Below are 24,482 nucleotides of genomic sequence, written 5' to 3' on the forward strand. Positions count from 1 at the left end.
GTCTCCGAGTGCCGGGACTGCATGTATGGTGAGAAGGCAAAATGCCCATACCTGGCATTTGGCAGTTTAACCGCACGGTCCTGTGAGAGGACAAAACCATGCTCTGTCAAAAGCCACTGAATTCCTTTCCAGGCAATAAGTAGTTTTGCTCCCGATTTAAATGTAGTTTCTGCCCTTTGGTCGCTCTGCCGCGCGTTCAAACAGTGCCCGAGCCTGTAGTCGGCCCTGGGAGAGAATCCCCTCCGCCCACACCGGCAGCTCTCTGTGTAAAGCCTCCCCGACCCTCGGGTTAACGGGAACTGGGACACTAAGGCGAGCAATCGTACGTGAAGTGGTTTCAGAATCTTTACAACTGGAACATCGGTCGCCTCTGCATTTGGACGCTAGATGTGAATCCAGTTCAAGTCCTAACTGATACCAGTGTGGAGCGGAACGGGGTTCATTGCAAAGAAAACTAATCCGGGTGTTTCTATATTCCGCCCAGCACTGGTCTCAGCTGCGGTACTTTTGGAAACGAGCTTCGCTGAGCGAAGGCGCTCGATGTTCACAATAAGGTGAAGCCGGCTGGACAAAGTGGGAGAAGCCGTTAAAAGACAGCAACAGGACTCCTGATAGAGCAAACACACACAGAGTTCAGAGCAACAAACAATCTGCTGGAGGGATTCAGCGGGTCGAGCAGCATCTGTGGGAGGAAAGGAAATCTCGCCATTCCTCCAGCAGATGGTTGCTCCAGATTCCAGCATCTGCGGTTTCTTGTGTAACACACAGAACTCAGATGGTCCCTAACCGTCTGTTTATTGTATATTTGGGCTTTCTTTTTGAAGTATTGAAGTAGCAAGTGTTGACATCTGAGTTACTGTTTTGAAGGGGGGAACGACGAGTCAAACGGCGGGACGTGCAAAACTCCCCCCCCCCCTTTTACATCCCCCTCTATCTTTTCTAAACCATGGAAACCCCGGAACATTAAGCATCCAGCGCTGCCCTTCACTCAACCAAGCCTCTGTAATGGCCACAGCATCACAGGTACTGATCCATAATGATGCTCTCTCTCGACCCATGTTGGCTGAGTTTCTCATGTGATCGGGGTCGGCGGCTCCACCTGCATGCACTTCCCTGTAGCTGTGACACTTCACTCCGTACTCTTATTGTTTTTACCCTGTGCTACCTCAATGCACGGTGTCATGAATTGATCTGTACGAACGGTATGCAAGATATGTTTTTCACTGTACCTCGGTACAAGCGACAATAATAAACCAATACCAATACACCAAGGTCGTAGTGCCTGCATTACCTTATCAATACTTCCAGATTTGGGAAAAAAATAGTGAAGAGATAAACAGCAAACATAGCAAGATAGGCTGGGTGTTTAAGCAAATGGGGCTGTGAACCGTGTCAATGCCCCCGGGGCGGCACCTTACAGAATTGGTTCCCATTCCTTTGCACCACTCTCCACCCACATCCTTTCTCAATGTCATTGGCCAAGTGCCGTGGCAACTAGCGGCAGCTCTGAGAGCGCTCGGCCACACTGGGAGGTACCAGGCACGGTCCACACGACTCGCAGCGGCCGCGGAGAGATTGGAACTGGGTTTGACTTCAAGATGAAAGGTCAGTAAAGCCAGACTACTGCACTTTAGAATGAACACCGCGGCCTCAGGGTGGTCCCGTTTAAAGCCCCCCCCCCCCCCCCCAGCGACATTCTCTGTAACATCGCCGGCCCGTCCGCACCGCCCTCACAGCTCTCCCTGTTTCCCCGTCCCCAGCCCCGGGATCTCACTGCCGCTCCGCACCCCTCACCCGCCACCCCCACTCGCCGGTGTAACGCAGCTCAGGAGACCCTGTTATGTTGAAAGTGATATCGTCCCCGTGTAATATGCTCACTGCGGCACCTCCCCAACCCGACGAGCAAATCGCGGCTCTTGTTGCTTAAAGTCTACTTTGGTTGTGGAAAGATACACAGCGACTCAGACCGGCCTTATCCCCAGCAGTCTGGGATATCATCTCAACGTTGTGAGACCGCTTTGGAAGCGAGCCCCGAGTACGATCTGTTTACTAATTTTTGACACATACGAGGGCGGGAGATTCAACCCAAACATAGACTCAGAGAAAACAGCAGTCGCACTTTAGGTGCTGAGAGAAGGAGAAATTCAGGTCGGACGCCGGCAGAGATCAGGGTTCCGCACCTCCCATTGCACGGGTATAGTCACTCCTTCGGCGAGCAAAAATGTCACCAATCCACCCTAGGTGTGGTTGGTGTAGGCCAGTATTAGAATTTACTCAATGACCGAGAGAGTGGATTCCCCGGCTCACTGGGTGCGGACAATGGTCAGCAGATCTCTTGAAGCTGCCCCGCTGATGTGATCGGTGGCACCTTTCCCGCCAGTTCCCCACAGCCTTTTGTGGTCCAAACATGCAAACCGTGAATGTACTCAGCGCCCACAGCGCTCCAAGGATTCACAACTCTCCAAGCGAACCAATTCCTCCCCGTCTTAAAGAGAAGCACAAGAGAATGCGGATGCTGGAATCTGGAGCAACGCACAACGTGCTGTAGGGACTCAGCGGGTCAGGTCTCGACCGGGAATGTCCACTGTCCTTTTCCCTCCGCAGATGCTGCCCGACCCATTGAGTTTCTCCAGCGCTTTGTGTGTTCCTCCCCATTTTAATCCTACACGGGTGACCCTTTATCCCGAAAGTACGCCTAGTTCTCCATCCCGCTACCAAGGGGAAATATCCTCACATTATATTCCCCATTTCAGCTAGATCCGATTTCTTCAATACTCATTATGTATTGGCTAACCTGACGAAAAAAAGGAAGTGTTGCCAAATATAATGCTGGAATTGAACAATTGCATTGCAGCACTGTGCTTGTAGGAGCTGTTATTATCTCATTTGAATGTTAATTCTCAAGGCACTTCCAGCCTCATTCCACACGTGGCCCTGCCCTGTTTGGTTTAAGGTTCAGTGACTAGAACTCTACTATCTGTCTTTGTCACTGTTCTGATACAAAGTTGTATTAAATGTAAATTGATAAGTTAGTTTACTAGGGTCATATGTACCAATGAACAGTAAACAAAACCGGTTGTTTTGCATGCCATCCATACAGATCATTTCATTACATCAGTGCATTGAGGTAGTACAAGGGAAAACAATAACAGAGTGCAGAATAAAGTGTGACGGTTACAGAGAAAGTGCAGTGCAGGCGGACAATGAAGTGCAAGGCCATAACGAGGTAGATTGTGAGGTCAGGAGTCCATCTTATCATACGAGGGAACCGGTCAATGGTCTTATAACAGTGGGACAGAAGCTGTCCTTGAGCCTGGTGGTGTATGCTTTCAGGCTTTTGTATCTTCTGCCCGATGGGAGGGGGTAGATTAGAGACTGTCAGGGGTGGGTGGGGTCTTTGATTATATTGGTTGCTTTATTGAGGCAGGAAGAAGTGTAGACAGAGTCCATGGAGGGTTGGTTGGTTTCTGTCATGTGCTGAGCTGTGTCCACAACTCTCTGCAGTTTCTTGCGGTTTCGAACAGAGCAGTTGCCATACCAAGCCATGATGCATCCAGATAGGAAGTATGCCTCCTGAGGAAGTAGAGGCACTGGTGAGCTTTCTTTGCCATGGCATCTACATGGTTGGACCAGGACAGGTTATTGGTGATGTTCACTTCTGGGAACTTGAAGCTCTCAAGCTTCTTGACCTCAGCACTGTTGATGTAAGCAGGAGTGTGTGCATTGCACCCTTCGGGAAGGCTATGACCAGCTCTTTTATTTTGCTGACATTGAGGGAAAGGTGGTTGTCATGACACCATGTCACTAGGCTCTCTTTCTCCTTCCTGCACTCCAACTCATCATTATTTGAGATTCGGCCCACTACAGAGCTATCACCTGCAAACTTGTTGGTGGAGTTGGAGCAGAATGTACTGTACGTAAAACAACTGCTGTAACTTCAGGGCACATTGACCTATAGCTAATTGCAGTAATTGAAATTATATATAAAAAAACAACCTGCAGATGCTGGAAGTCTGAAATAAAAACAGAAAATGCTGCAGACATTCAACAAGTCAGGCAGCAACAGTGGAAAGAGAAAAACAACATTATATTTTTAGGGAAATGAGCTTCCATCAGAATTGGAAAAGAGGGATGTGACCATCAGGCCAACATTTATTTGGATTTTTTTTTGTAATAGGAACATATGAACTTAAGAAGCAGCTAGTGGAGTGGCTCATCAATAAGATCATGGCCTCAGCACCATTTTCTCACTCTCTCTCTATACTCCTTGACTCCCTTGTAGTTTAAATGTCCGTCCACCTCAGTCTTGATTATATTCAATGACTCTGCCTCCATAGTCCTTTGACGTAGAAAATTCCAAAGGGCCATGACACACTAAGAGCAGAAATTTCACCTCATCTTTGTCTTAACTGTGTGAACCCTTATTCTGAAAGCATGCCTCAGTTCGAGGTACTCCCACTAGGAGAATCATTCTCACAGCACATATCCTGAAACCTCTCAGTATATTCTATGTTTCAATAAGATCACCTCATTCTTCTAAACTCAGCAAGGCCCTACCTGCTTAACCTTTCTTCATATGTCAACTCCATCATCCCAGGGACCAACCTGGTGAACCTTCTCAGCATTGCCTGCAATGCAAGTATATCCATTTTTAAGTATGGAGACCAAAGCTGTTCACAGTACTCCAGGTACCGTCTCATCAGCAAAGTCGCATCAAGAATTAACTACTTCTATGCTCCACATCCTGTGCAATAAAGACCAATATTTTCTAATCAATTTCTGCATCTGTATGTTTTGTGTTTCGTGTACTGGGATCTCCCAGATCCCAATGTGCTGTAACATTTTGAGCTGAAGTGGATAATCTTCCAACTTCTAGCCTGGTCACCTAATCTATCAGTATCCTTTTGCAGACTCTTTGTGTCCTCCTCAAAACTTGCTAACTGATGTATTTTTGTATCATCAGCAAATCTGGGTATAGTACATTTGTTTCCTTTATCCAAGTTATTAGCATAGACTATAAATGGCTGAGGACCCGGCACTGATCCCTGTGACACCCTACTGGTTACTGATTGCCAATCCGAAAATGACCCATTTATCCTAACTCACTGTTTCTATGAGTTAGCCACTCTCATGTCCTTGGCAATATAATACTCCCTTTATGTTATCTCCAAAGCTTCTGTCTCAAGTTGAGTATTCAATGAATCTGAATGCTGGTCGGACTGACAGTACCTAAAACCATGCATCTTACTCTTGTTTCCACCTTTTTAGCTTTAAGAATGGAAGTCCTCCTTGCATTTTCTGGAATGCTATTGGCAGTCCAAGGTAAGGAAATCAGGTGCACCAATCATAGTTGTAGTGAAACGAACCTGTAATGCCTATTTACTATGACATTTTTATTTGTTCACTAGATATGGGCAATGCTGGCAAGTGCAGCATTTATGATTCATTCCTATTTGCCCTTGAGAACCAGTGGTGAACCATTTTCATGAATCTCTGCAGTCCATGTGGTGAAGGTACTCCTGTTAGGTGGGGAGTTCTAAGATTTTGATCCTGATGTATTTTCATATCAGGGTGGTTTGTGACTTGGAGGGGAGACTGAGGATGCAGTGTTCTGGACAGCAGAGGCAGGTGATATTGGAGAAGTATTTTCAAATGCACCTTAGCAGATGCATTGTGCCAGTGGTGGTGGGAATGAATGAAACACCAATCATTCATTAGTACAGGATGACATTCAGCTTCACCCAGCCAGATTCCTGACTTGTGCCTTGTAGGTGCCAGAAAGACTTTGGGCAGTCAGAAGAAAACCCCTCATTTTTATTAGGGCTCTCTGATTAGGGCAAACTGTTGAAGGGAGCACCTAAAATGTGGAGACAAACATACTTCCTGTTCATTGAAGTCAGAGACTGTAAAGGGAGAGGTCATTATCATTTTTCAACAAGTTGTGAGAAGGACCCTGTTATATAATTCATAAAATAAAGGCACACTATTAATGCGATCCTATTGGATTTCATGATTGTTACATTCAACAAAATATAATAAAAATGAAAACTCTTCACTTAGCTCTGTTTTGGATCTCATCATAAACTGCAGAACTGATATTTTGGAACAACACGAAATCTGCTGGAGGAAATCAGCGGGTCGAGCAGCATCTGTGGGGAGAAAGGAATTGTCAATGTTTTGGGTCGAAACCCTGCATCAGTCCTTACAGTCGGAGAGAGGTTCATCATGGAAACAGGTCTTTCAGTCCAATGGGATAGTGCCAACACTAATCCTGCACTAATCCCACTTTACACTAAATTAGTAAATCGGTAAATTGGTTTACTACTGTCACTTGTACCGAGGTACAGTGAAAAACTTGTCTTGCATACCGTCCATACAGATCAATTCATTACGCAGTGCATTGAGGTAGAACAAGGTAAAAACATTAACAGGGTACAGAATAAAGTGTTACAGTACAGAGAAAGTGCAGTGCAGGTAGACAGTAAAGTGTAAAGTCATAACAAGGTAGAGTGTGAGGTCAAGAGTCTATTTTATCGTACTAGGGAACCATTCAATAGTCTTATAACAATGGGATAGAAACTGTCCTTGGGATGGTCTTATAACAGTGGGATAGAAGCTGTCCTTGAGAGGTAGAAGCTGTCCACTAATTCTACACTAATCCTGTTTCATCTTCCCCACATCCCATCAACTGCCCTCAGATTCTACCGCTCACCTACCACTCACTAGGGGCAATTTACAGTGGCAAATTAACTTAGTGACCCGCACGTTTTTAGGATGTGGAAGGAATCCTGAGTACCCAGAGGAAACCCATGTGTTCACAGAGAGTATGTGCAAACTCCACACAGACAGTGCCTGAGGTCAGAGTTGGACCTGTGTCTCTGGCACTGTGATATAGCAGTCCTCCCAGCTGCAACACTGTGCCTGCCACCCTATGATTTACCATTTGACTTTCCGGCTAATCTCAGATGATCTCTTTACTTTTCTCACTAAAAAATATCCTCTCTGTTAAAGATAAACCAGATACTCACTAAGGCTTTTTCAATAGCGCCAGGTTTTCTTTCACTAACTGTCCTTATCAACCAGATAATTTTTATCAACAGCTTATCTTCCATGGCTTTCCTGATCTCACCCTGTCAGGCATACTCCCTTTGTCCTATCCATACCTGTCCCACCCTCTCTGCAACTTAAAACCAACTCGTTTCTCTCTTTCCCAGTTTTGACAAAGAGTCTTTGACTTGAAAAGTTAACTCTGTTTTTCTTTCTCTAGATGCTGCCTGAAATGCATTTCTGTTTTTAATGCGGGAAATACTGATAAACATTTGTTTTTTTCAGATCAGAGAGAAGTTGCTGGGGCTGAAGAAAGAACATTTGCTCCTTTGGAATTATCTGTACTTGGCTATACAGGGTGCAATATAAAAGCTTAGATATGACATTATGTTTAACATTAGAGAAGTGTGAAGTGAAGAATTTTGTAGGAAGAATAAGGAGAGGCAATGTGAGCCAAATGCTACCATGTTAAAGGGGGTGAAGAGCAGAGGTCTGGGGCCTTATGATGAAACTGGGAAATATTGTAATGTGCAATGCACTGCATGAGAGGATGATGGAAGTGATTCCATAATAACCTTCAAGAGTAATTGGATAAATGATTGAAGGGGTAAAATTGCAGAGCTTTGGGAAAGTGCCTGAGGAGTGAGAGTACATATAGTTTTTTCGAGAAAGGTTTCACTGGCACAATAGTGTAAATGGCCTCTGCGTCAATCTATGAATCTGACATTTAACTGTCCATTAACATTTCTCATAGGTTGCCCACACATTGTAAGTCGTTCTGAATGGTCACAACGTGCTTCGCTTTGCAGTAAAACACTCCCACCCTCCCGAAAGTATGCTGTGATTCACCATACTCTAGGCAAGCGCTGTTTTAGTATGGTGACGTGTAAGAAGCAACTACAGAATATCCAACATTACCACATGGTCACCCGTAAATGGTGCGACATTGGCTACAAGTAGGTCACTGTAAGGAAATGCTCTACGTCCCAGCAGTTTTCAATGCTTCATCTCACTTCTTTCTGCTTTCACTTTGAAATGTGGCCTTTTGCCATCCAGAAGGGCTTATCTCCTACAAGTGCGATGAGAGGCAGTTCAAAGTGTTTGGGCAAGGGCAGAGAAAGCTCACACCTCATTTGATATAAAAAGTCTCTCTGCCCAGATAATTTTTCTAGTTTTACTTCAAATTCCTCCTGGCATTTCTGATTTATTCTTTTTTCAGTTGTCATAGCAATTATTTTATCCTGCCTATCACTTTTGTTATCTCTACACAAGAATTGAATGCCATTATCAGATTTGGATTTTCTTATTCAAACTCAGTTTTTTTTCTTTACTTGACTTGAACCATAGAACCATAGAACCATACAGCACAAAACAGGCCCTTTGGCCCACCGTGTCATGCCGTCCATCAGACCACCCTCACACTACCTAACCCCTTCCTCCCGCATATCCCTCTATCTCACGTTCCTCCATATGCCTATCCAACAAGCTCTTGAACCTGTTCAATGTATCTGCCTCCACCACCACCCCAGGCAGTGCATTCCATGCACCAACCACTCTTTGGGTGAAAAACCTCCCCCTGACATCTCCCCTGAACCTCCCACCCATAACCTTAAAGCCATGACCTCTCGTCTTGAGCATTGGTGCCCTGGGAAGGAGGCGCTGACTGTCTACTCTATCTATTCCTCTCAATATTTTATATACCTCTATCATGTCTCCTCTCATCCTCCTCCTTTCCAGTGAATAAAGCCCTAGCACCTTAAGCCTCTCCTCATATTCAATACCCTCCAATCCAGGAAGCATCCTGGTAAATCTCCTCTGTACCCTCTCCAATGCCTCCACATCCTTCCTATAATGAGGCGAACAGAACTGAACACAGTACTCTAAATGTGGCCTAACTAGAGTTTTGTAAAGCTGCATCATCACCTCGCGGCTCTTAAACTCAATCCCGCGACTTATGAAAGCCAACATCCCATTGGCCTTCTTAACTGCTCTTTCCACCTGTGAGGCAACTTTCAATGAACTGTGAATATGAACCCCCAGATCCCTCTGCTCCTCCACACTGCCAAGTACCTTGCCGTTTACCCTGTACTCTGCCCTGGAGTTTGTCCTTCCAAAGTGTACCACCTCACACTTCTCCGGATTGAACTCCATCTGCCACTTGTCAGCCCAGCTCTGCATCCTATCAATATCCCTCTGTAAGCTCCGACAGCCCTCCACACTATCCACAACACCGCCTATCTTAGTGTCGTCCGCAAACTTACTAACCCAGCCCTCCACCCCCTCATCTAAGTCATCTATAAATATCACAAAAAGTAGAGGTCCCAGAACCGATCCCTGCGGGACACCACTAGTCACTGCCTTCCAATCCGAGGGCACTCCTTCCACCACAACCCTCTGCTTTCTACATGCAAGCCAATTCCTAATCCACACAGCCAAGCTTCCTTGGATCCCTTGGCCTCTGACCTTCTGAAGAAGCCTACCATGAGGAACCTTATCAAATGCCTTACTAAAATCCATGTAAACCACATCCACCACACTGCCCTCATCAATCTTCCTGGTCACCTCCTCAAAGAACTCTATCAGGCTTGTGAGGCAAGATCTTCCCTTCACAAAGCCATGCTGGCTGTCCCTAATCAGTCCATGATTCTCTAGGTGTTCATAAATCCTATCCCTTAGAATCCTTTCTAACAGCTTACCCACCACAGACGTGAGACTCACCGGTCTATAATTCCCTGGCCTATCCCTATTACCTTTTTTGAACAAGGGGACCACATTCACAATCCTCCAATCCTCCGGCACCACCCCCGTAGACAACGAGGACTCAAAGATCCTTACCAGCGGTTCAGCAATCTCCTCCCTAGCCTCTCGAAGCAGCCTGGGGAAAATCCCGTCAGGCCCCGGAGATTTATCTGTCTTAATATTATTTAACAACTTCAACACATCCTCTCTCTTGATATCAACAGCCTCGAGAACATTACCCCTACCAGCACTCCCTTCCGCGTCATCAAGACCCCTCTCCCTGGTGAATACCGAAGAGAAGTACTCACTCAGAACTTCTCCCACTTCCGCCGCCTCCAGGCAAATTCTCCCACCTTTGTCCTTAATCGGACCTACCTTCACCCTAGCCATCCTCCTACCCTTCACGTACTTGAAAAAGGCCTTGGGATTTTCCTTAACCCTACTAGCCAAAGCCTTTTCATGTCCCCTTCTAGCTCTCCTCAGCCCTTTCTTAAGTTCCTTCCTCGCTACTCTATATTCCTCACGGGCCCTGTCTGAACCTTGCTGCTTATACCCCACGTATGCTACCTTCTTCTCCCTAACAAGTCGTTCCACCTCTCTCGTCACCCACGGTTCCTTCACCCTGCCATTCTTTCTCTGCCTCACCGGGACATATTTATCCCTAACATCCTGCATAAGATCCCTGAATATCGACCACATCCCCATGGTACATTTTCCTTCAAAAAGGACATTCCTTGCAACCTTTCTGTCTCCTTGGTCATTGTTTTTACTCCTAGTAAATCCTTCTTTACTTACCATATTTTGCTATTTTTAATAGTTCTTTATATAGTTTTTTTTAAGATCCCTTTTCCACTTCTATTCTGCATCACTTTAATGTTAATGTTTAGCTTCCTCATAGGAGAAGATGGAAATATCTATGAAGGACGTGGATGGACAAAGCAAGGAGCCCATACCTATGGATACAATTGGAACAGTCTTGGAATAAGCATCATGGGAAACTTTATGAGTGAGCAAATATATTTATCTTTTCTGACCAAAATTTGGTTTTATACCAATTGGAGTAATAAAGCTGCTAAATTATATGTAATACTTCTGATGACATTAAACTTCTGATAATGTGAAAATATCAATTGAAAGTCAAAGAAGTAGGCGTATAGATAAGATAGGTGGCTACAGCCTTTTCCCCAGGGTAGGGGAATCTAAAATGAGAGGGCATAGGTATTGGAGAAAGATTTAAAGAGGACCCGAGGGACAAGTTTTTCACACAGAGGGTGCTGGGTATATGGAACAAGCTGTCAGAGGAAGTGGTAGAAGTGAGTTCAATTACAACCTTTAAAATACATTTGGGCAGGTTCGTGGATAGGAAAGGTTTAGAGGGATATGGGCCAAATGCAGGCAAATGGGACTAGCTCAGGTAGACAACTTGGTTGGCATGGACAAGTTGTTCTAAAGAGCCTTTTTCTGTGCTGTATAACTCTGTGACTCTATAACTGCATATGCTGGAGATTTGAAGAAAAAACAGAAAATGCTGGAAACACTCAGCAAGTCGGGCAGCATCTGTCTCTATCTTTCCTCATTCATCTATTCACCAGACGGCTCTGTAAACATATGTATCACTGATGTAACCGTGGTCTCACCCTATCAGAGATACTCCCTTTCCATCCCTTCCCCATCTTCTCTGCAAAGTAAAACTAACCTGTTTTCTCACTTTCCTGGTTCTGATGAAGGTTCTTTGACCTTGAAAATTAACACTACTTGTTTTTCCACAGTTGTTGTTTGTCTGCTGAGTGTTTCCAGCATTTTCTGTTTTCATATAAGAATATTATTATCTTTTTTAAATGTCCTGGTGCATCAAAGATATGCTTAATTCTTCATCTAATGGGCACATAAAATAAATTCAAAGTGTGCTGGTTGAACACTGGAGGGTTACTCATTGAGAAAGGAAGTAAGTTTAGTAAAGTTCAGATATAACCATTTATTTGAGGTACCAGATCATTGGTTAGACATGGGGAGCACAGTCTCCTCCCGTGCTGTTACAATTCCATCATTCTCTTCTGTGACATTTCAAGCACGCCATTTGTGCCATGATAAAGCAGAAGAGCCAACCTTTTAGGGCAAGGGTCCAGATAAGCATAAAAAACATTGATTGATTTGTTTATGTGAATGAGACCCCCCAGTGATAAAACAACTAGTTTCCATCTTACTCATAAAATGAGTCCTCCCTTTCCCATGTTACATACCAGCAACAAAAGAAACACACCGAGTCATGTATAAGTGTTAGAAACTATTTTATTAATAACTACTTATGATAATAAGAAAAGTAAAAATGTTAGATATTAAACATTAACCCCAAAACTAAATTCGAAGTGTGTGTGTGGCAAATTCCCAAACTCCAAGTCAAGGAATAGTTCTCAAAGTTCAGTTCAGCAAGCCATAAGATGAAACGTGAGCAAAGGCTTTTGCAAAACCACCGTTGACTGAAGAGAAAATGTAGAGAGAGAATAGAGAAATTACGAAGTCTAAATGTTCCACGATGGAACCCATACGACACCTCAGTCACTGATGATCTCCACTGCTTTGTTCTGAAGTATCTGCCAGCCCGAAAGGCATTCGAGGCGTGGTCATCCACACAAATACCTGTTTCCCTCTACAGGTTAACGACAAAGTGGACTCCACTGGATTACTCCAAAGATCCATATGTGGATTGTCGTGACAGACACAGTTATTGTTCTTCATCCATCGATACAGAGACCAGCAGTCAGTCTCTCTCTCTCTCTCTTTCTCTCTTTCTGACTCACTGAGCACTAAACGTCGGCACATTGTTATCTTTCTGTTGTCGTGATGACGCCAGACACACACACTCTACTGTACTATGTCTTAAAGGGACATTCACCAAATAGCAACCTAATCCGTAACACCTCCACCCTAAAAAAAAATTTGATCTACAAGAGCAAAGTTTTTAACTGCGCATACTATTAGTAAAACAATGTGTTATAATTATCATTCTACACAGTTACAGAAAATCAGATTAGTAAAGATACATTTTTCCCATTTAACACCGGGAAAGGCAATCAGCAATTATGTTATCTTTGCCTTTAATGTGAGTTATCATGAGATCAAACTCTTGCAAAATTAAACTCCAGTTTAACAGTCTTCTGTTCTTGTTTTTGACTCAGCTCAGAAACACCAATCTGTATACACAGTCAGTGGTTTCTGAGCAGTGCAAACATATACACCAAAATGCTGCAAAGCTAAAGCAAGTGACAGTAATTCTTTTTCTGTGGTGGAATAATGCTTTTGATGCTCATTAAGTTTATTTGAAAAGTAAGCTACAGTATGGTCAATACCATCACGGTCACCCTTCTGCAACAACACAGCTCCTGCAGCTTCATCACTGGCACCTACTGCTAATGAAAATGGTTTTTCAAAGTCAGGTGATTTGAGCACAGGATGGTAGCATAAAATGGCTGTCAGCTTCTCAAATGCTTCATGACAAGGATCTGTCCAAACAAACTTCACTCCCTGCTTCAGAAGATTAGTTAGGGGAAGAGCAATATCAGCAAAATTTTTACAAAATTTTTACAAAATTTGCGATAATATCCAACCATTGCCAGAAATCTTCTAATGGTCCTCGTACCTGTTGGAATGGGGAACTCAGATATTGCTTGAACTTTTGCCTGCACAGGAGCTAACTTGCCTTGACCTACAACATAACCAAGATATGTCACAGTGGCATGGTCAAATTCACTTTTAGCCAAGTTAACTGTAAGGTTGGCTTTGGAAAATCTTTCAAACAACCTTTCTAACGCAGAGATGTGATCTTCCCACGTATCATTCTCTGTCACTAAGTTGTCAATGTAGGCATCTGTATGTTTTAACCCATGAATTACAGAATTAATCATTCTTTGAAATGTTGCCAGAGCATTTTTCATTCTAAATGGCAAAACATTGTATTCATACAATCCAGAAGGGGTTACAAAGGCTGAAATCTCCCTTCCTCTATCTGTCAGTGGAACACACCAATACCCTTTTAATAGGTCAACTTTGTAAGAAATTTAGCCTTTCCCACTCTGTCTATGCAATCATCCACCCTAGGGATAGGGTAACCATCTGACTTAGTTACAGCATTCACTTTTCTATAATCAGTGCAAAACCTAACACTCCCATCTGGCTTAGGCACAATAACACAGGGTGAACTCCAATTTGAAGTGGAACATCTAATAATATCATTCTCTAACATATATTCAATTCCTTGGTCAACAAGTTTACTCTTTTCCACATTCATTCGATATGGGTATTGTTTGATTGGCTTTGCATCCCCAACGTCAACGTCATGATTAATTATGGATGTTCTTTTTGGAACATACAGAAACAAATTTTTAAATTTTAAAATTAACTGTCTCATCTGTTGTTTTTGTGTAATTTGTAAATGGTCCAACTTTGTTTCAAGGTTCTCTAGGATGTTTTGATTTCTCAGTTTCGGTGACACAATGTTTGGTCTAAATTGATCTTCCCCAGTCTCAACTTCAGATATCCTCGGAACAACACCCACGTTATCCACCATGGCCACAACTGAACTTCTCTCGTAATAAGGTTTAAGCATGTTTACATGACAGAGTTGTTTTTTCTTACGTCTATCAGGCGTTTCAATTACATAATTTAAATCATTTAATTTAGACCCAATTACATAGGGCCCACTAAATCGAGCTTCCAGCGGGTTGTTTTGGCTAGGGAAAAACACTAATATCTTTTCTCCTTTCGTAAATGACCTTGGGAGAGCATGTTTATCAAAATTTACTTTCATTTTTGTTTGGCTGGTTTTCAAATTCTCTCTCACCAGTTGGCAGACTCTCTCCAGCCAAGTTTTAAATTTCTGAACATAGTCCAACAAATTCAAGTGCATCTCCTCATTAACTCATTTTTCCCTTAACAATTCTAAAGGTCCTCTAACCCGATGTCCAAACACAAGTTCAAAAGGACTGAACCCTAAGGACTCCTGCACTGACTCCCTCACTGCAAACAAAAGCAAACAAACTCCTTCATCCCAATCCTTTGTGTTTTCAAAGCAATAAGTCTTCAGCATATTTTTGAGAATAGGATGAAATCTCTCCAGAGCTCCCCGAGATTCTGGATGATATGCAGATGATACAATCTGCTTTGCTCCCAGCTCATAGACTAATTGTTAAAATAAACCTGACATAAAATTAATCCCCTGATCAGATTGGATTTCTTTTGGCAAACCAACCAAAGTAAAAAATTTTAAAAGAGCCTTTGACACAGTCTTGGTCTTAATATTTCTGAGCAGTCTTGCCTCTGGAAATCTAGAAGTGGCACACATGATGGTTAACAAATACTGATTCCCAGCTTTAGACTTTGGCAATGGGCCAACACGGTCCACAATTACCTTCGAAAATGGTTCACCAAAAGCAGGAACATGCTGAAAAGGAGCCACAGGGGGATTTTGATTTGGTTTACCTACCATCTGACATGTGTGACAAGTTCTACAAAACATCACCACATCCTTCCTCAAACCAGGCCAAAAGAATTGTTTCAATATCTTCCTCACAGTTTTATTCACACCAAAATGACCACCTAAAGGCATACTATGGGCCAGGTTTAAAATCTCATTCCTATAAACTTTAGGAACCACAACCTGGTGAATAATTTCCCATTCCTCACTAGCAGGAACATGAGGAGGTCTCCATTTCCTCATTAACACTCAATTTTTGCCATAATATCCAATTGGCATCTTCTCAATCTCATCACTTGAGAGTGCTTTTTCTCTCAATTCAGTAAGCTCAGGGTCTTTAGTCTGCTCCACTATAAATTCTCTCCTGGATAGAGACAAATCTTTATATTCAGGCCCAATACAAGGATTTTGATCCTCCAGTGAAGACAGAAAAGTCTCGGACAAGTCGTCATAATTTGCATCCTGTTTAGGGTTGTCACAGGGAGCAAAATCAGTCTGCACAGGACAATCGGCCTAAGCTAATTCTTCAGCCCTAGCTCAAGTCACTGCACAGGATGGATAAACATCTGATTCGTTCTTGGACTCATCAATACTTGGTTTGGTTGTTAACCATACCACAGGGACAATTTCTCCACCGGCAAGGTCATTCCCTAAGAACAAAGAAACTCCTTCCACTGGTAAACACGTCGTATCCCTAGCTCAACAGGTCCTTCTACAAACTTTGACTTTAAAATTAACTGGTGCAAAGGTACAGACACAGTGTCACCTGTAATGCCTCGCACTAGATTTACCTCACCAGTACCAGTTTCTTCACCAAAATTTAAAACACTGTCCAGCAAGATAGATTGGGAAGCTCCAGTATCTCTAAGGATTTTCACTGGCACTTGGGGTGACCCAACATTCAGTGAAACAAAACCCTCTGATACATAAGAACGGAATTCCTCCCTAACCTCATCCAACTTTTCAGCCTTTACCTCTGGCAAGGACTGATCTTTAACAACATGTCCTAAACCCTTTTGATTTTTGGGTTTTACTACGTGAAAACAAGTGTTTGGCATGGCCTCCTTTTCTTTCCTTTTCTTCAAGAGGGAAAAATTAGCTATCACATGACCAGGTTTCTTATAGTAATAATAAGTACGCTCAGCAGGTTTCTCCAGCACTGGCTTCCTTTCATCCTTCCCCTTTTGATTACTTCCCAATTTAATCTCTGGTTTACCTGGATTGTCCTTATAGCTCTTTTGAAAGGTCTTAGTTTGTCCCCATTTGGATTTATGGGTTAAAGCATACTCATCTGTCAACCTAGCAGTTTCTTGCAAAGTTTCCACCTCCTTTTCATTTAGATATGTTGTTATTTCAACTGGGACACACTTTTTAAAGTCCTCCACTAAAATCAATTCTCTCAATCTGGCAAAATCCCCATCTATATTTTTAGATGTGCACCATCGTTCAAAACATATTCTCTTTCCATTGGCGAATTCCATGTATGTCTGGTCTCCAGACTTCTTCAGGTCTCTAAATTTCTGTCTGTAAGCTTCAGGTACTAATTCATAGCCTTAAGCACAGCTTGTTTTACCTTTGTGTAATCAGCTGCTTCCCTAACAGACAAGGCAGAATAAGCTTGTTGAGTTTTACCTTTAATCACAATCTGTAACATAAGAGCCCATCTTTCCCGTGGCCACTTTGAACTCTCAGCAACTTTTTCAAAATGTTGGAAATACTGATCAACGTGATCTTCCTCAAAAGGAGGGACTAATCGAATCTCCCTACTGGCTATAAAACCATCATCAGAATCAGAATCAGATTCAGAACTCCCTCAATTCATCGCTAACTCATGCCGCCTCTGTCTCTTCCTTTCCTTAGCCTCCATCTTCTTCATTTGTAGCTCAGCCTCTAACTTCAGCTGCATTTGTTCCAACTCTAGTTTCCTTTGTTCTGCCTCAGCCTCTAATTTCAGCCGAGTTTGTTCTCGTTCAACCTCTATCTTTGCTAGTTGCACCTGGGCCTCAGAAATCACTAGTTCATTCCCAGGAAACTATTTTAACACATTCTCCCCAAACACCTTCTTCTCCACATAATGGCCAGCTATCAATCTCTGAATATCTGCATTTTTCATAAACCGTGTTACTGCTTCAAGGTTTAGCTCTGCAGCAAGGTTCAACAAATCAGGCTTCCTCATCCCTTGAAATACCACAGGGGTTGGCTTTTTCAAAAATGTATCCATTGTTGCTGGTTTCCACACACACAAACCAATCAGAAAGAATTTTATCAGACTGACCACAATCAGTCGTCCAATAGACCCCAATTTGCTCGAACCCAGGCCTCTCGTACCAGTCATGATTTCAATTTCAGACCACCATCGTTAATCTTGGGATCAATCCCGGACGAGGAACACACAGAGTCATGTATAAGTGTTAGAAACTATTTTATTAATAACTACTTATGATAATAAGAAAAGTAAAAATGTTAGATATTAAACATTAACCCCAAAACTAAATTCGACGTGGGTGTGCGGCAAGTTCCCAAACTTCAAGTCCAGGAATAGTTCTCAAAGTTCAGTTCAGCAAGTCATAAGGTGAAACGTGAGCAAAGGCTTTTGCAAAACCACCGTTGACTGAAGAGAAAATGTAGAGAGAGAATAGAAAAATTACGAAATCCAAATGTTCCACGATGGAACCCATACGACACCTCAGTCACTGATGATCTCCACTGCTTTGTTCCGAAGTATCTGCCAGCTCGAAAGGCATTCGAGGTGTGGTCATCCACACAAATACCTGTTTCCCTCTACAGGTTAACGACAAAGTGGACTCCACTGGATTACTCCAAAGATCCACATGTGGATTGTCGTGACAGACACAGTTATTGTTCTTCATCCATCGATACAGAGACCAGCAGTCAGTCTCTCTCTCCCTCTCTCTCTCTTTCTGACTCACCGAGCACTAAATGTCAGCACGTTGTTATCCTGCTGTTGTCGTGATGACGCCACACACACACACACACTCGACAGTACTATGTCTTAAAGGGACATTCACCAAATAGCAACCTAATCCGTAACACCAACCAAACCAAGAATATGTGCCACCTGATACGCCAAACGTTGGATCTTTTTCCACCCTTCCAACTAACCGTAGTTATGCTTGTGACTTGAAAATGTGGGCGTTTCAGTTTATTATCTGACTTCATCTTCCTTGTCCTCTCTTCAGTCTTTGTTATGGGTCATTCTTCTTCAAAGCCTTTCTCCGAGTCAGTGGGATTATTTTCAGTTTGATTCATTCTTAGCTGCTTGATGTAGCTAGAGGACATCACCAGTATTCTGAAGGCTTGTCTTCCTGCTGCCACATTTTTTCCTCCAGGGACCTTTGAATATCCTCCTTTGATCCCCAAACTTTGCATATCAACATGCTGCTTTCTTCAGTGATGCCACCCACAGAAATAAACCCAGCCTTTCCATGTACGCTGGATGCACTATTCAAACTCTCCGCAACCTTTCTTCTAGGCAGTCCACTGCTTCTGTGTTATTTTTTTGCATCCAATATCCAGTCTGGAATGAGCTGCAATTTTCTTCAATAAAACACGGGGCAGACTGAGACTGTTGTATTTGGCCCCTGCCACTGGTTCCATACCCTTGCCACAATTCCATTTTCTTCCCAGTCATGATCTCAGGCTATGCTGGACTGGTTATAGTCTCACATTCCTACGACCACAGGCTGAATTTTTGAATCCATATCCTCCCTGACATTAAAAAAAATCACCTTCCACCCGCATAACATTTTCTGTTTCTGCCCATCTGCTGCTGAATCCTTCACACTATCAACTGTTGCAAAGCTCAGCTTATGCAAATCTCTATACACAATTTGGGGTTACCAAATGCTGGTGTGCACGACATACCTGCTCTATCAGTAGGAAGCAGGTGTGCAGTAACCTAATCACTAGTCTGTAAAAGGACCATCTCATGGCATTTATACCCTGTGTATGTATATCTATGATAATAAACTTGAACTTGACAACTGGTGGGTTCTTAGTTTATGATTTTTTAAAACTTCTCTTGTAGAAGCAACCTGATTTTCTTTCTCATTGAGTTAGTGTGAACTAGCAATGGTTTTAAGCACAACACTTTTATGAGAATTTATTTATTCTAATATCAATATAATTTATTTAAATTTATTAGAATATTGATATAATTTAGTTTATTTACTTTAATATTCTGTTATTGTTTTTATTGTGTCATGTAAGTTATGTATTACTTATGTTAATTTAAGTTTATGTGATTTATGTTTACGATGTACCATGCTGCTGCTGCAAAAAGCCAATTTTCATGGCATTTATATTCTGGGTATGTACGCCCATGACAATTAACTTGAACTTGAGAATTTAATTTGAACAGCCTCTTCCTTCCCATGCACTTATTCTATAATTAATGTCCCTGTTTGCATTAGGGGATGCACCAAACAAGTTGGCACTAACTGCTGCCCAGAATTTGATTCAATGTTTAGCTTCGAAAGGTTATCTGGCATCCAACTATGTGCTGAAGGGCCACAGGCAGCTGGGAAAAACCAAATGTCCTGGAGATTCACTCTACAATATCATAACGAAATGGCCAAACTGGTCCTAATGCTGTTCATAATTTGATTGCTGTTTCTTTAAATACTATTCTCGCATTTGCTTATCTTACGTCTTTACATGATTGACGTAAAGTAACGTGGAAAATTAATATGATTCATATTTTTGTGGTGTATCTGCCCTACATGCTTAATATACTGCATCATTCTTACGCCAAATAGCTTTTTAAATGTATGTGGTAATTCTGAGGTTCTTTGCCTTTACGAGTAATACATGGATATGTGATGGCTATGTCTTTGGAACTGTAATTTTCAATATAATCTATCAAATCATCACAATAAATTAGTGAAAATATAAATCCAAAATGAGGCCAGATTGTCTTGCTGTTGATATGTAGTGTGACATGAGCACCATCTGCTGGGCATATTGAATGGAAAAAGATAATTTTAAATTACTCATCAAGGTATGTACACTCAAACATACCTAAAGTCATTACCTTGTGTGAGCACTATTTGGATGTGAATTACGCACCATTCATGCACCAGCAGCCACATTTACTTCCAATGACTTCTACACTTCTTGCAGGTGCTTGTCTGGAAGTATCCCTCATACTGTGGGCATTCTATGTGCAATGTAAAACATCCTCACTCATAGCCTTTGTATACCAGAAGAAAGTAAGGCATAGTTTGTTTAAAAAAGCATTTTTAAATATATATGTGGTTTCTGCCTTGGAATTTAATCACAAGCAATAATTGATGTAACAGGAAGGGTGTGCCCTAGCCCAGCTGCCCAGTGTGGGCTGAGTCTTCTGGGTTTTCAGTAGCTATTTCTTTAATTTCCCTGAGTGTTGCCTTTTAATCACCTCCTGTCCTGTACAAAAATCACAGGTCATTCTTTCTCTCCCTGACAGTATTTGTTGGCTTTACTCTTCTTCTAATGTGAGGTCATCAACCAGATACATGAACCTCACCTTCCTCTCATTATGGACCCTGCCTGGCCTTCACTTTCAATCTGTCTGCCAGTGAAGACTTTTCTTGCTGCTTGGGATCAGTGTTATTGACATGACAAACCATTGGAAATAAAAACAGATAATGCTGCAAACACTCAGCAGGTCAGGTCTGTGGGAAGAAAACCAAGGTCAATGTTTCAGGTCCAAGACTCTTCATCAGGATAAGGAAAGAGGGATAAAGGTTGCAGACCTGTGCAGCAGGTTACTTGGTGTTGAGGATGTCACCTGTTGCATCCTGGGGAAAAAACAAATCACAAAAACCCAGAATGTTTCTGATCATCCCAAACAAAGAAACATCCGATCTTTAGATTAGTTGAGTCGCAGTTAATCCTGTGGCAGGTGGAAAGAGCGCTTTAGAAACTCCCTGATTAAGTGGATCCTCCCTACACAGACCACCTTGGTCAACTACAGGCAAAACGTTGTGCCGAGATATATGGTAAGATAGGACACTTTGCAAGCCACCCTCCCTCAGTTTCCTCGCTCTAGCTGCATCCCTGCCTCTCGAACCTACTTGTCCTTTCCCAGCAGAACGGCACTGTAACCAGCAAACCCACCAAAGCCAGTCAGAGACTGAGCTCCGGACTGTCCTTGTGGAGACAATGTTGTCACCACTCTGAGGAACCCTGATTGCTCTGATTCACCAGATGAAGGAGGACAGCGGTCAGGAGGTTTGCTTGTCCTGATGTCAAGGGATTTCATGGGGTCTAAAGTCAATGTTGAGCACTCCCACTGATACTGTTTCCCACCCACACGTTTTCAGGGGATAAGGCAGGAGTGTAATGGATGAGTGTAGGGATGGAGAACAGATGTGGCAGCTCGAACCCGGGCATTCATGAGGTGTTGTGGACCATCCGTCACCAGCAGCAGAGATGCACAACACTACCATCTGTAACCCCATGGTCTGGCATTTCCCTCACTGTACCATTGCTTTCAAGCCAGGGAATCAACCCTGATTCAGTGAGGAGTGCAAAAGAATCAAGCATATCTTAAAGTGAGGTGCCATCCTGGTGAAACTGCAACATAGGGCTATGTGCATACTAAGTTGCAAAGCTAGCAATGCAATAGACAGAGCTAAGTGATCCCTCAATCAGCATCAAAGCTTGCAGTCCTACCACATCTAGTGGACAATTAAACAGATAACAGGAGAAAGGTCTAAGAACGTCCCCATCAGTGATGGCAGAGCTCAGCACGTGAGTGCTTAAGACAAGGCTGAAACATTCATAAGCATGTTTAGCCAGAAGTGCTGAGTGGACGATCCATTTCTGCTTCCTCCTGAGACCCCTGTCATCACAGAAGGCAGTCTTCAGCCAATTCATTTTGCTCCACATGGTATCAAGAAATGGCTGAGACCACCCAACACAGTAATGGGACCAGTCATTACTTCTGGCTGAACCACTGAAGGTTTCTGCTCGAGAACAACCATGTCTCCTGCCAAGCTCTCCAGCAGAGTTACAACAATGGCATCTACCCGACAATGTGGAAAATTGCCCAGGTTTGTCTCATCCACAAAAAGGAGGATAACTATGGTTAAGCTTTCTGCCACCCAATCAGTCATCAACGTCATGGGACGTGTCTCTGACAGTGCTGTAAAATCAAAGGCCTCCTGATGCCCCAAAGCATTTACATCATCTACAAGGCACAAGTCAGGAGTGCGCTGGAATAATTTCCATTTGTCTGGATGAGCACAGCTCCGACAATTTCCAAAACATTTTACACCATCCAGGACAAGAGATCCCACTTCACCAGCACCCCATCCACCATACTAAACATTCATTCTCCCCACCACTGTCATCTGGTGACTGCAGTATGTACTATTAATAAAATGCATTGCAGTTATTTGTCTAGACTACTCCAAGATCATGGGCACAACCATCCCCACCATTGAGGACATCTTCAAGAGGCGGTGCCTCAAGAAGGTGGCATTTATCATTAAGGACCCTCGCCATCCAGGACATGCCCTCTTCTTGTTACTACCATCGGGGAGGAGGTAGAGGAGCTTGAAGACCTACACTTAATGTTTTAAGAACAGCTTCTTCCCCTCCGCCATCAGATTTCTGAACGGTCCATGAACCCATGAACACTACCTCATAATTCCTCTTTTGCACTATTTATTTATTTATGTATTTGTAACTTAGTAATTTTTATGTCTTGCACTGTAATGCTGCTGCAAAACCACAAATTTCACAACATATGTCAGTGATGATAAACCTGATTCTGATTCTGAAGATCAGATTAGTTCAGAAACCTGCAACCTTTGGCTTGAAGGACAAGCGACACATGGGCACTGTAACATCAATAACTGCAGACAAACCATCCTGACTTGAATTGAATTGTTGTTTCCTTCTTTGTCACTATATTTATGGACAGCTGTTACCATAGTTAACAAAAGAAGTTAAGGATAATATTGGATCCAAAGAGGCATCATATAAAGTTGTCAGAAAGTGTAGTAAGCCTGAGGATTGGGAGCAGTTTGGAATTCAGCAAAGAGAGCAAAAATTGAGTACCAGAGTAAATGAACATATAAACATACTACAAAAGCTTCTACATGTATGTCAAAAGAAAAACAAAGCAGCAAAGACAAACATAGGCCCCTTACGTTAAGAGACAAGAGAATTTATAATAGGGAACAAAGAAATTGCCGAGCAATTAAACAAATACTTTGGTTCTGTTTTCACAGAAGAGGACAGAGGCAACTTCTTAGAATGCTAGGGAACCAAAAGTCTTCTGAAAAGGAAGCATTAAAGGAAATTAAATGTTATTTAAAAAATAATGTCAGAGAAGTTAATGGGGCTGAAAACTGATTCCCAGGGCTTGATAATCTGCATCCCACAGTGCCGTAAAGGTAGCTGGGGAAATGATAGATTTTGGTTGTTATCTCTCAACGTTCTACAGATTATGGAATACTTTCTGTAGACAGGATCATAGTAAATGCAACCTCAGTATTTAAAAAAGGAACAAGAGAAGAAAAAAGAACTACTGACCTGTAGCCTGACACCAGTAGCAGGGAAACTGCTAGAGTCTATTATAAAGGATGAGGTAACAGGATGCTTTGAAAGTATCAATAGGACCATACAAATCAACATGGAACACTGAAAGAAATTTGAAGAGTTGATAAGGAGAACCAATGGATGGACTGTATTTGGACTGTCAGAAGGCCTTTGATAAAGTCCCACATAAGAGGTTATGTTCAAAATTAAAGCACATGGGATAGGGGAGTATACTGGCTTGGATTGAAATTGGTTGGTGTTCAGGAAACAGGAGCTAGGAATAAGTAGATCTTTTTTGGGATGACAGGCAGTGACTAGTGGGGTACCATGAGGATCAGTGCTTGCACCCCAGCTATTACAATATACGTTGATGACTTGGATGAGGGAACTGAATGTTATGTTTCTAACTTTGCTGATGACATGAAACTGGCTGGGATTGTAAATTGAGAAGAGGATGCAAAGAGGTTCAATGCAAATTAGACAAGTGTAGTGAGTGGGCAAATGCATGGCAGATGCAGTATAATGCAGATAAACATGATGCTATCTGCTTGCATAGCCAAAACAGAAAGGAAGAGTGTCATATAAATGGCGATAGATTGGGAAATGTTGATATACAATGGGATCTGGTGTCCTCGTACAACTAGTCATTGAATATAAACATGAATGTGCAACT

The 24,482-nt window shown here is 42.6% G+C and overlaps 1 protein-coding gene across 2 annotated transcripts; it reads left to right on the forward strand.

Annotated features, from left to right (window-relative positions):
- The first annotated feature begins 1,444 nt into the window (after positions 1-1,444).
- pglyrp5 (peptidoglycan recognition protein 5) lies at positions 1,445-20,178 on the forward strand. Of its 2 annotated transcripts, XM_052033598.1 has the most exons (5): positions 1,445-1,605; positions 5,269-5,322; positions 7,802-8,003; positions 10,674-10,792; positions 19,690-20,178. In XM_052033598.1, the coding sequence occupies exons 1-5, from the start codon at positions 1,599-1,601 to the stop codon at positions 19,863-19,865; spliced, it is 558 nt and encodes a 185-aa protein (XP_051889558.1). In that variant the 5' UTR covers positions 1,445-1,598; the 3' UTR covers positions 19,866-20,178. The 2 variants fall into 2 exon arrangements, with proteins under 2 accessions (XP_051889558.1, XP_051889568.1); XM_052033608.1 differs by lacking the exon at positions 5,269-5,322 and having other exon boundaries at positions 1,465-1,605.
- The last annotated feature ends 4,304 nt before the right edge of the window (positions 20,179-24,482 follow it).

This window comes from Pristis pectinata, chromosome 2 (genome assembly GCF_009764475.1).
Source record: "Pristis pectinata isolate sPriPec2 chromosome 2, sPriPec2.1.pri, whole genome shotgun sequence".
Taxonomy (NCBI): Eukaryota; Metazoa; Chordata; class Chondrichthyes; order Rhinopristiformes; family Pristidae; genus Pristis; species Pristis pectinata.